Source organism: Crinia signifera, chromosome 3 (genome assembly GCF_055691185.1).
Source record: "Crinia signifera chromosome 3, ASM5569118v1, whole genome shotgun sequence".
Classification (NCBI taxonomy): domain Eukaryota; kingdom Metazoa; phylum Chordata; class Amphibia; order Anura; family Myobatrachidae; genus Crinia; species Crinia signifera.
The window spans coordinates 294,674,400-294,687,080 of NC_139219.1; the positions used below are offsets into that span (position 1 = coordinate 294,674,400).

At 44.3% G+C, this 12,681-nt stretch overlaps 1 protein-coding gene across 1 annotated transcript in view; it reads left to right on the plus strand.

Annotated features, from left to right (window-relative positions):
* The first annotated feature begins 769 nt into the window (after positions 1–769).
* Positions 770–12,681, plus strand: part of TPO (thyroid peroxidase) — a 76,461-nt gene continuing 64,549 nt past the window's right edge. The window contains exons 1-2 of the mRNA XM_083174797.1: positions 770–920; positions 12,288–12,345. Coding sequence (XP_083030923.1) covers positions 833–920; positions 12,288–12,345 — 146 coding nt within the window. The 5' untranslated portion in view covers positions 770–832. The remainder of the gene's footprint in view (positions 921–12,287; positions 12,346–12,681) is intronic.

Genomic DNA, 12,681 nt, shown 5'->3' on the forward strand with positions numbered 1-12,681 from the left:
ACCAGAAATTATTTTACCCTTTACCAATTTAAAAGTTATTGGTGCATGACGGAGGTTTGAATTACACCAAACAGCTTCCGGGAACTTACAGTTGTCAGTGTAGGACTCTCTGCAGTAGTTTTAGCTTCGATTGCAGGCAAAGAAATCACACTTGGACAATAATCACTAAGAAAGGTATGAGACTCATTTATATTCCTTTGATTGGCTCAACGTGAAGTCATTTATTACTAATATTAATTGGATAATTATAATAGGATTGATACTGTTTTCTTTTTAATTTTACTCATTAATATTAGTCTTTTAATTCAGTGAATATTTAAATACAGAGCATATTGTTAGCTGACTAAATTATATTTTCACTAGTATAAAGCATATATTGATTTTTATTTTCATGGAAAGAATATAAATCCTTACATTATATGTTATGTTAAGTAAGCTGTGAGAGACGGTGATCTTGCATGTTTAAAATAATCATTAATTACTTATGCATGTACTCTATGATGATAGATAGATAGATAGAGAGAGAGAGAGAGAGAGAGAGAGAGAGAGAGAGATAGATAGATAGATAGATAGATAGATAGATAGATAGATAGATAGCATTCCGTATAGATAGACAGACAGACAGACATACAGACAGACAGATAGCATTCTGTATAGATAGATAGATAGATAGATAGATAGATAGATAGATAGATAGATAGATAGATAGATAGATAGATATGTCTATGGTAGTGGAGATTTATTATATTTATGGTAGAGTTAAATATCCTTGCCATTTATGGTAGTATATGAAATACTGATAGTTTAATGACTGTATGCCATTTATTGCAGTATGGAAATATTCTATCTGATTGGAATTCAGTTAATATTGGCTTCGGTTTTTCTGCTTTACATTGAACACCATCACTGTACCTTTGAAGGTAAGCCTCATATTATATAACTGCTCGTCTTTGTTACTGTAGAGAACTTAGAACCCGATAACTGCAGTTAGAGCACAAGTCCAGCATCCCACAAAGCAAGGAGGACACAACAAAAATATAGTCAAATTTAAATATGCTCCATCTGTATTTCTGTGAGATTATTTTAAAATGGACTAAATCCCACCTGGCGATATGCTGTCGAGCAAAAAAAAAAACCGGACCAGGGTCATGGCTGGCTCGACAGTTGAGACTCGGTATTGAATACCCCCAAAGCATGTTATATGGGACCATATCTCCATCAACCCCAGGCCAGGTCCACCCTTGGCTATTCGGTCATTAGGTCAACAGGGTCTAGGTCAACAATCAAAAGGTTGACCCCTAATGGTTAACAGTCAATAGGTCGACACATGAAAAAGGTTGACATACATTAGGTCAAAATAGTCAAAAGATTGACATGGTCAAAGGGTCGACATGGAAAAAGGTTCATGTTGGTTTTCATGTTGGTTTTCATAATTTTTTATGCGCAGCGGGGACATTGTACACTTATGACAGTCCATGATGACCTATAGACGCTATTTAAAAAAAAAAAAATCATGTCGAGTCATGTTTGACCATGCTGACCTATTGCATGTCAACCTTTTTTCCCGTGTCGACCTTTTTTCTGTTGACAAACAGTGGTGGACCTGCTGACTGTGACACGGTTGACCTAACAATTCATACCCCCTTTTAAGCAAATATTTACTTTAAAATGGTATAGGACAGTGATGGCTAACCTTGACACTCCAGCTGTCGTTGAACTACACATCCCAGCATGCCCTGCATCATTTTTACTATTTGGTCATGGTAAAATGAATGCAGGGCATGCTGGGATGTGTAGTTCAGCAACAGCTGGAGAGTCAAGGCTAGCCATCATTGGCCAGATGTATCTAGCTTCAAAAAGTGACAAAATGGAGAAGGATAAATAACCAGTCAGTTAGATCCTACCTGTCATTTTTCAAACCCAGCCAGTAACATGGCAGTTAGGAGCTGATTGGCTGGTTGTTTATCACTCTCCAATTGATCACTTTTTGAAGCTTGATTCATCTGACTCATTATTCCAAATTTGACTTGACATTTTACAATTTGTTTTTGCAACAACGCACTCAGCAAAATGAATCCTCAGCAGGAAGGTGATCCGGTGAAACATATACCTGAACATAGAATACTTATCTTGAATATTGGACATAACATTATTGAGCTATCATGCACCCTATTATATTTTTCAACACATTGGGCGGTATTCAATGTGAATACCGGCGAGGTGCAGCGAATCCTGTTTAGGATTCGCTGCACATTCGCCACGTTCCGGAGCCTCGCCGGCTCCGGTATTCAACGAGTCAGGGGCTCGCTGCCCCTGACCGGCGAATATGAGCTCCTGCGGCGAACGCCGCAGGGAGCCTGAGGACGGTGGCAGGCAGGGAGATGGAAGTTTCTCTGCTTGCCCCAGAGAGTATGTAGGGGGGAGGTGGGCTCCCCGGGTGCCAGGAAGCACAGGCTGCCCCCCGGGGGTGCCAGCAGGGGATCGGGTATATTCACTACACCCGATCGTGCATATGTAACGATCGGGTGCAGTGAATATATAAATATCTAATGAGCGGCTCGCCTCCGGCGCCCCCTGTTGGCTGCTGTGTAAAAAAAAAATATATATATATATATATTTTTTTTTAATTAAATATATATTCATGTGCTTACAGCACATGAATAAAAATAGCATGCCCCTCCTCAGAATAAAATTCCTGATTTTTTTACACCAAATGTAAAAAACAAAACACTTTGGGCGAAATGTAATAGGGTGCGATTTTTTAGACTAAAAAAAAATCGCACCAAATCGCACCTTTAAAAATCGCATTTTTTGCCGCGAATTCGCATATGTAATGAGATGCGAATTAGCGGCAAAAAAATGCGATTTGCCGCGATTTGCCGCGATTTTTAGTCATGAAAATGTGCGCATTTTCAGTCATGAAAATGTGCGCATTTTTATAAATGCGCTTTTGTGCAAAAAAAAAAAAGTTAAAAAAAAAACGGCGTGGGGTCCCCCCTCCTAAGCATAACCAGCCCCGGGCTCATTGAGCCGGACCTGGTTCCAAAAATACGGGGGACAAAAAGCATAGGGGTCCCCCGTATTTCTGAAACCAGCCCCGGACTCTTGGACCGGTCCTGGTTCCAAAAATACGGGGGACAAAAAATCTGGGGGTCCCCCGTATTTTGAAACCAGCACCGGGCTCCAACAGCCCGCGGTGTCATGCCACAGCCGGGGGACACATTTTATACAAGGTCCCCCGGCCAAAACATGAGCACCGTGGCTGGTCAGCCTTGGACGGGGTACCTGGAGGAGTGGGGACCCCCCCAATAAAGGGGTCCCCCCCCCCAGGCTTCACCCGTCCAGGGCTGAAGCCCGGGGCTGTCACCGGCGTCCGTGGCCAGTGGACGCCGGCCTGATAGGGTTAAATCCATCATACATATCATTACATTGCTTTTTACCGGCGAACTACAAGTGCCAGCAGACCTCCCCCGCATGCTGGGACTTGGAGAACCACAAGTCCCAGCATGCAGGGCATTAATGGGCCCGCTGGGACTTGTAGTCCACCTGTAAAAAGAATGTTTATAAAAAACACACACACAGAGAAGTACAAGTTTATTACACACACACACCTCAATTTTACACCAGCGTTACTTACCATTCCTGGATCCAGCGCTGGTCTGGCTGCTTTACAGCCGGCTCCCCCCACACTGACAGGCAGCGGGGAGAACCGCTTTCTCCGTTGCCTGTCACCGGCTTTCTCCGTAGCTTCTGTAGCTCTGTCCCAGTGCTACAGAGGCTGAGAGCGTGATTGGCTGAGCTACAGTATGCGTCTCCATGGAGACGCATAGCTCAGTCCTGATTGGCTGAGCTATGCGTCTCCATGGAGACGCATACTGTAGCTCAGCCAATCACGCTCTCAGCCTCTGTAGCACTGGGACAGAGCTACAGAAGCTACGGAGAAAGCCGGTGACAGGCAACGGAGAAAGCGGTTCTCCCCGCTGCCTGTCAGTGCGGGGGGAGCCGGCTGTAAAGCAGCCAGACCAGCGCTGGATCCAGGAATGGTAAGTAACGCTGGTGTAAAATTGAGGTGTGTGTGTGTAATAAACTTGTACTTCTCTGTGTGTGTGTTTTTTATAAACATTCTTTTTACAGGTGGACTACAAGTCCCAGCGGGCCCATTAATGCCCTGCATGCTGGGACTTGTGGTTCTCCAAGTCCCAGCATGCGGGGGAGGTCTGCTGGCACTTGTAGTTCGCCGGTAAAAAGCAATGTAATGATATGTATGATGGATTTAACCCTATCAGGCCGGCGTCCACTGGCCACGGACGCCGGTGACAGCCCCGGGCTTCAGCCCTGGACGGGTGAAGCCTGGGGGGGGGGGACCCCTTTATTGGGGGGGTCCCCACTCCTCCAGGTACCCCGTCCAAGGCTGACCAGCCACGGTGCTCATGTTTTGGCCGGGGGACCTTGTATAAAAAGTGTCCCCCGGCTGTGGCATGACACCGCGGGCTGTTGGAGCCCGGTGCTGGTTTCAAAATACGGGGGACCCCCAGATTTTTTGTCCCCCGTATTTTTGGAACCAGGACCGGTCCAAGAGTCCGGGGCTGGTTTCAGAAATACGGGGGACCCCTATGCTTTTTGTCCCCCGTATTTTTGGAACCAGGTCCGGCTCAATGAGCCCGGGGCTGGTTATGCTTAGGAGGGGGGACCCCACGCCGTTTTTTTTTTTATAAAAACACTTTTACACATTTTTATTAACAGAACCATGCACAGATCTCAATGATCTGTGCATGGTTCTGTCAAATTCGCCTGTCAGAACCTGGTCTATTTTTTTTGCGATTTTTGGTAACATTGACCAAAAATCGCACCCTATTACATTTGCGAGTTGTATACTTTATAATGGGAAAACATCTGGATGCGAATTGAAATGTGACTAAAAATCGCACTTCTAAAAGTGCGATTTCGCGGTAAAAAGTGCGATTTTTTACCGCGATTTTCAACCTATTAAATGTGCGATTTTCGGAAAATGTGCGATTTCGGCCGTTTTTGACCAAAAATCGCACATGTCTAAAAAATCGTACTCTATTACATTTCGCCCTTTATTTTAAAAGTTCACATTCCACTTCACCATAAAAAGATAGCGATTGCTACTCGGTGAATCATGGCGAAAAAAACCTTCAAATGTATTCGCCATCTGGTCATTTAATAGGGTGATTCACCGTTTTAGTAAAAAATTCGCCAAACAGCACAAATTCGCCATAAAAACATGGCGAATCAGGCTCATTGAATACCGCCCATTATTTTATACCAATGATTTGAGTTAATCCCTTATCATTATCCTTTCTCATATTCTGCATCAAGATCTGCTTATACCACTTGTCTAGAATTCATTACTCCATCATTATAGATACTCAAATATACAAAATATTTATTTAAAATAAGTGGAAAGAGAAGCATAGGCCCTAATACAATCCATCCAAAAACTACTTCCACATTCTAAATTCCCTCTATTCCGCCGATGCTCAGATTAATCTAGAAGCATTACTACCATACGCCAGAATCTAGATCATAAATTCAGTAGTGTGACACACAGGTCCCTTACTTCTATTATTTATAAGTCCACAGATGCCAAATTGCCATTTCCATATATATCAGTGCTTCTAATACATTAATGTTCCTCAGCTGCATGTAGTAGAAATAATCATTTTAACAATGTGTGTTATCTGTCACATAATAACTGGGCAGAATTGTGCTCAGGGGATTTAACAAGAGGACAAGTACTGTAACAATGAGAAACATGGGGGGAAATGTAATAGGATGAGAGCATCAGAAAGTGAGACATTTGGTAAGAACTCTCCAGTTTTTTTAAAGCGGCAATCATTTACAATGCAAAACCAGTGATTCTGATTCTCTGTTGGAAATGTAAAATATTACTGAAAATGCATATGCTGCAATACCATTTGTGACCAGCTGGAGTTGTATGAGTTATTGGTATTATGGGGCTTATTCTAGTTCACTCTTTCTGACAAAATCCTTCTTAGATGGACAAAACCATGTGCACTGCAGGTGGGGCAGATGTTACTTGTGCAGAGAGAATTACATTTGGGTGGGGTTTTACTTCAAAGTGAGATCTATACTGCAGTGTAAAAATAAAGCAGTCAGTATTTACCCTGCACAGAAACAAAATAACTCACCCAAATCTCTGCACATTTTACATCTGCCCCCCTGCAGTGCACATGGTTTTGTCCATCTAAGAGGGATTTTGTCAGAAAGAGTGAACTATAATAACCCCCTCTATGTAGGTACTTGTATTAATTGCATTAACATACATAGGCCCTTATTCAGATCTGATCGCAGTACAAATTTGTTTGGGTAATGGGCAAAACCATGTGCACTGCAGGTGGGGCAGATTTAACATGTGCAGAGAGAGTTAAATTTGGGTGGGGTCTGTTGAAACTGAAATCTAAATTGCAGTGTAAAAATAATGCAGCCAGTATTTACCCTGCACAGAAACAAAATAACTCACACAAATCTAACTCTCTCTGCACATTTTACAAACAAAATTGTACTGGGATCAGATCTGAATAAGGGCCATAGTGTGGGGTGGATACAGCTCAGCATTACCTTTGTGATAAATGTCACATGTACTGTACTCCTCCTCTTCACTGTACCCAGGGCCGGTGCAAGCCCTGTCAGCGCCCCAGACGACTAGCACACCCCACCACCCCCTTACCAACTTTAGACTACCCCCTCCCCCAGGGGGGGGGGGGGTGCAGCGGGCGCCTGCCGCTGACTAGCTGGCTAGGTTGAGTTGCTGGGTGTCCCGTACTTGCCAGCTGCTGCAGCTTTCTTCTGACTTCCTGGTCTCCTCTGTGACTCAGTACCGCCATCCAGTGGCCGGCGCCCTATGCCTAAAGCTGCCTAGTGGTGGCGCCGGCCCTGACTGTACCATGCTCAACAAATCGGCAATAACTTCCACGGCAGGCACAAATACAGTAAATGCAGACATGTATTTGTGCAAAAGGATAACTAGATTTATGCCATAACCTGGAATTTTGAGGAATTGATTATCATACTGTAGATTAGTAGGAATGATTTCAGATAATGAAAACTAGGGGTGAACAGGTCCAATTCTCCAAAAACGAGACCCCCCCCCCCCCCTCGAACTTCAAGATCTGAGCTGGGATCCGAGTCCGGCTCACGATTTCCCACCAGACTCAGATTCAACATTGAGGCAAAACATCCTCGTCGGATTCTTATGGGTTTTAAATTCTATATAAGCGCCATCTTCACTCCGGCATTGGAGAGTGTAAAGGACGGACCGGTTTCTGCCTGTCTGTGTGTCTGGGGGAGGCGTGGGGCAAGTGCTGATCTGTCTGCTGTATCAGTCCAGGGATGCCCAGTCTGCTCTGCTGTATCAGTCCAGGGGTGCCCTGTTTGCTCTGCTCTATCAGTCCAGGGGGTGCCCAGTCTGCTCTGCTGTATTAGTCCAGGAGTACCCTGTCTGCTCTGCAGTATCAGTCCAGTGGTACCCTGTTTGCTCTGCTGTATCAGTCCAGGGGTGCCCTGTCTGCTCTGCTGTATCAGTCCAAGGGTATCCTGTCTATCTCTGCTGTATCAGTCTAGGGATACTCTGTCTGCTCTGCTGTATCAGTCCAGGAGTACACTGTCTGCTCTGCTGTATCAGTCCAGGAGTACACTGTCTGCTCTGCTGTATCAGTCCAGGGGTGCCCAGTCTGCTCTGCTGTATCAGTCCAGGGGTACCCTGTCTGCCCTGCTGTATCAGTCCAAGGGTATCCTGTCTGCTCTGCTGTATCAGTCCAGGAGTACCCTGTCTACTCTGCTGTATTAGTCCAGGGGTACTCTGTCTGCTCTGCTGTATCAGTCATGGGGTACCCTGTCTGCTCTGCAGTATCAGTCCAGGGGTATCCTGTCTGCTCTGCTGTATCAGTCCAGGGGTACTCTGTCTGCTCTGCTGTATCAGTCCAGGGGTACCCTGTCTGCCCTGCTGTATCAGTCCAGGAGTACCCTGTCTGCTCTGCTGTATCAGTCCAGGGGTACCCTGTCTGCTCTGCTGTATTAGTCCAGGGGTACTCTGTCTGCTCTGCTGTATTAGTCCAGGGGTACCCTGCCTGCTCTGCAGTATCAGTCCAGGGGTATCCTGTCTGCTCTGCTTTATCAGTCCAGGGGTACTCTGTCTGCTCTGCTGTATTAGTCCAGGGGTACCCAGTCTGTTCTGCTGTATTAGTCCAGGGGTACTCTGTCTGCTCTGCTGTATCAGTCCAGGAGTACCCTGTCTGCTCTGCTGTATCAGTCCAGGAGTACCCTGTCTGCTCTGCTGTGTTAGTCCAGGGGTACTCTGTCTGCTCTGCTGTATTAGTCCAGGGGTACCCTGCCTGCTCTGCAGTATCAGTCCAGGGGTATCCTGTCTGCTCTGCTGTATTAGTCCAGGGGTACCCTGTCTGCTCTGCAGTATCAGCCCAGGGGTATCCTGTCTGCTCTACTGTATCAGTCCAGGGGTACTCTGTCTGCTCTGCTGTATCAGTCCAGGGGTATCCTGTCTGCTCTGCTTTATCAGTCCAGGGGTACTCTGTCTGCTCTGCTGTATTAGTCCAGGGGTACCCAGTCTGTTCTGCTGTATTAGTCCAGGGGTACTCTGTCTGCTCTGCTGTATCAGTCCAGGAGTACCCTGTCTGCTCTGCTGTATCAGTCCAGGAGTACCCTGTCTGCTCTGCTGTGTTAGTCCAGGGGTACCCTGCCTGCTCTGCAGTATCAGTCCAGGGGTATCCTGTCTGCTCTGCTGTATTAGTCCAGGGGTACCCTGTCTGCTCTGCAGTATCAGCCCAGGGGTATCCTGTCTGCTCTACTGTATCAGTCCAGGGGTACTCTGTCTGCTCTGCTGTATCAGTCCAGGAGTACCCTGTCTGCTCTGCTGTATCAGTCCAGGGGTGCCTAGTCTGCTCTGCTGTATCAGTCCAGGGGTGCCCAGTCTGCTCTGCTGTATTAATCCAGGGGTACTCTGTCTGCTCAGCTGTATTAGTCCAGGGGTGCCCTGTCTGCTCTGCAGTATCAGTCCAGGGGTATCCTGTCTGCTCTGCTGTATCAGTCATGGGGGTGCCCAGTCTGCTCTGCTGTATTAGTCCAGGGGTGCCCTGTCTGCTTGGCTGTATTAGTCCAGGGAGTACTCTGTCTGCTCTGCTGTACAAGTTCAGGGGTGCCCAGTGTGCTATGCTGTATAAGTCCAGTGGTGCCGTGTCTGAGCTGCTGTATCTGTCCAGTGGGTGACCAGTCTGAGCTGCTGTATCAGTCCAGGGGTGCCCAATCTGCTCTGCTGTACAAGTTCAGGGGTGCCCAATCTGTTCTGCTGTATAAGTCCAGTGGTGCCGTGTCTGAGCTGCTGTATCTGTCCAGTGGGTGACCAGTCTGAGCTGCTGTATCAGTCCAGGGGTGCCCAATCTGCTCTGCTGTACAAGTTCAGGGGTGCCCAATCTGTTCTGCTGTATAAGTCCAGGGGTGCCCAACCTGCTCTTCTGTATCAGTCCAGGGGTACCCAGTGTTCTCTGCTGTATAAGTCCAGGGGTGCCCAGTCTGCTTTGATGTATCTGTCCAGGGGTGCCCAGTCTGCTCTGCTGTATCGTCCAGAGGTGCTGCCCTGCCCTCATATTAGGATACTATTAGATTGTCACTTCACATCACCAAGCAAAGTAGTGGGAACGCCGCACTCTGCTAACCACCAATTACCGTAACCCTGATACTTCAATCTACTTCACTGAAAATGTTATATGGTTGACTTGTACCTGCTTTTTGAACCCCATTTGGTAAAGTGACAGTTTTGTTCATAACTTCACTACATCATAACATATTGTGCACCTTTCCATTGATTTATTGATGTTTGTATATGTACTCCATGCTTACATTTATACGATTATCAGCATCGTTACTGACAATAAATGTATTGATATTTTACACTGTATTATAATTAGACACCACGTCATTACATATTGTGGCACAGTCTGTGTGCAGTCTGTGCATAGCCCAAAACTTACTAGGCAGCTGCGACAGAAGCAATCGGATTGGGGCCAGAGCTGACATCACACGCCTTCCAATCAAACACCAGCTTTTCCCTGACACTCCCAGAAAGTGGGCGGGTGACACTCACAAACCAGCGATAAAAGATTTTCAGGATTTTATTGTAGGATAGCCTCGCGCATGGGCTCTACAATCTGTACGCATGCACAGTTTATCGCTGGTTACAGCCATGTAATCAGGTTTGAATAACCCCCAATGTACTGGGGTTTGAAAAACAGCAAAGTTGTTGCTAAGTAAATGCACAAAAAAGATGAAGCTACCTTATTCCCCATTTTTTTTTTTGAGGGGAAAAACATAGGGGGAGGACACGTGGGAAACTTTCAAAAAGCTGATAGCTAACAAAAACATTTATCCCAAAGGGTAACATCAACAGGATAAATCCTTTGTGGCCGAACAAGAAAACAAGGTAGGCAATAAACAATAAAAATATATAATTTAAAGTATACAAGACTATAGGGCACGAGGAGACATTCATAAACTACTAAGAGGTAAATCTGTTTAATTTATTCGTTAATGACATAGAGGAAGGAATACTAAACTGAGGGGGAAATATACTAAGACTTCACATGTGATGTTGTTATGGGCAACCAATCAGATCCTGTCTACTATTTTCTAAAGGGTGCTAAATAAATAAGAAGTAGATTCTGATTGGTTGCCCATAGCAATGTCACATGTGAAGTCTTATTCCCATCTTAGTAAATTTCCCGCAGAGTATCCATGTTAAGGGACAACACAAAACTGTGTAGGGTGATTAGAAAGGTCATTGGATTTATGCTACAGATGGATTTAAATAAATTAGAAACGTGGGCAGACAAATGAAAAATAAGGTTCAATACAGATACATTTAAGGTTATGCATCTCAGGAGGTATAACCTGGGGGGCAAATTATAACCTAAATAGGGTAGAATTAGGGAAATCAGAATTGGACCCAGGTCTCCTAGGTGATAACAAACTGGGGTGCAGTACACAGTGTCATGGAGCAGCAAGGAAGGCCTACAGAACACTAGCTCCACATTACAAAAAGGACATGGTAGAACTAGAAATAGTTCAAAGAACTAAATAAAAGGTTATGGAGTCTTTAAGCTACAAGTTAATAAAAGGGATGGAATCTTATTCTACAAGGATAGACTAGACAAATTAGGAATGTTTACGCTGGAAAATAGACGATTAACAGGAAACATATACAATATAATATATATATATATATATATATATGTATGTATATATATATATATATATATATATATATATATACTCTGAACTATTGGGCAACCTCTTTGCTTTGAGGTCAGAGACTAAGGGGGGTATGCAATCTCCGTCGAGCATCTCCCGTGGGGGAGATGCTCGACGGGCTCTATTCAATGCTGTCTTCCCCGACAGCATTGAACAGGGTTTCCTGGCAGAACGAGCCCGACATCTCTAGCTGTCGGGCTCGTTCTGCCGAGAACAGCCGGGAAGTGACGAGCTGCCGGCTGCATCTCGTCACTTCCCGGCCGCAACTCGCGGCTACGCCCCCTTCTCGTCCTGCTGCAGGCGGGACATTGAATCCCGCCTGCATGTTCTCGGTCGAGCTGACCGAGAACAGGACTGGGTCACGGCGGGTGAGCAAGCTCGTCTGCCGTGACCCGAAGATTGAATACCCCCCTAAGACTCGTGGGCATGAATTCAGATGATTCCATACCCTTAAAAGAAAAGCTATTTTATTTCGGTCACTGCAGTAAGAGTAAACATTTAAAATTAGGTTGGACAAACATTTATTGGAAAAAAAAACATTCAGGGGTACAAACTTTAACCACTATTCATGTTAAAAACAAAGTAAATATTTCAAATAGGAGATGACAAATCTAGCACAAAGGTTGAACTTGATGGACATACGTCTTTATTCAACCTCAACAACTACTGTATGTTACTATGTTATTATGTTTATACTGCACATTTTGATTTAAAAAATGTCTCTCCCACATCACTGAATAGAACTACTTCCTACGATTACCTAAAAAAAATTCTAAAGATGAAAATTACAATCGGTATTTCTGTGTTTTTACAACCCTGGGATGCATTCGGCTTTTCTGTAAAATGTCACTATAAGCATTTTTTTTTTAAAAGCAAGTGAACAATTAATGTAATGTGTTATATTGTTATTCTTATAATGTTAGATTTGTATCTGTCTTCACATTTCCATTTATTTCAACTTTTTCTTTTATTTTTGTTTTTAGGGAAAAATGCAAAAACATTTTTGAACAATAAAAGAACAATAGATGATAGAATCAAAAGGTAATATGGCAGATTAAATTAAAACTTCACAACCACTTTTTTCCTATTTAAACAACAATATAAAGGACACAATGCTGTGGACAATTTATATATACAAGTAATGCTTTCAAACTTGAGGCAAGAACATTTTTCATGCTAATTAGTGTAAAGTTTATTTCAATTATGTTTTCACATAGCTTTACATTGATCTTCGCAGTGGGAAATATGTCTTGCTGTCCATTACTTTCATAATTATGTCATCATTATACGACATGCATTATTAACTCTGTAAAATATATCTTCTTAATAGAACACTCTGTTGGCGGTTAATAATTGTACACTTACTGCAAGCAATAT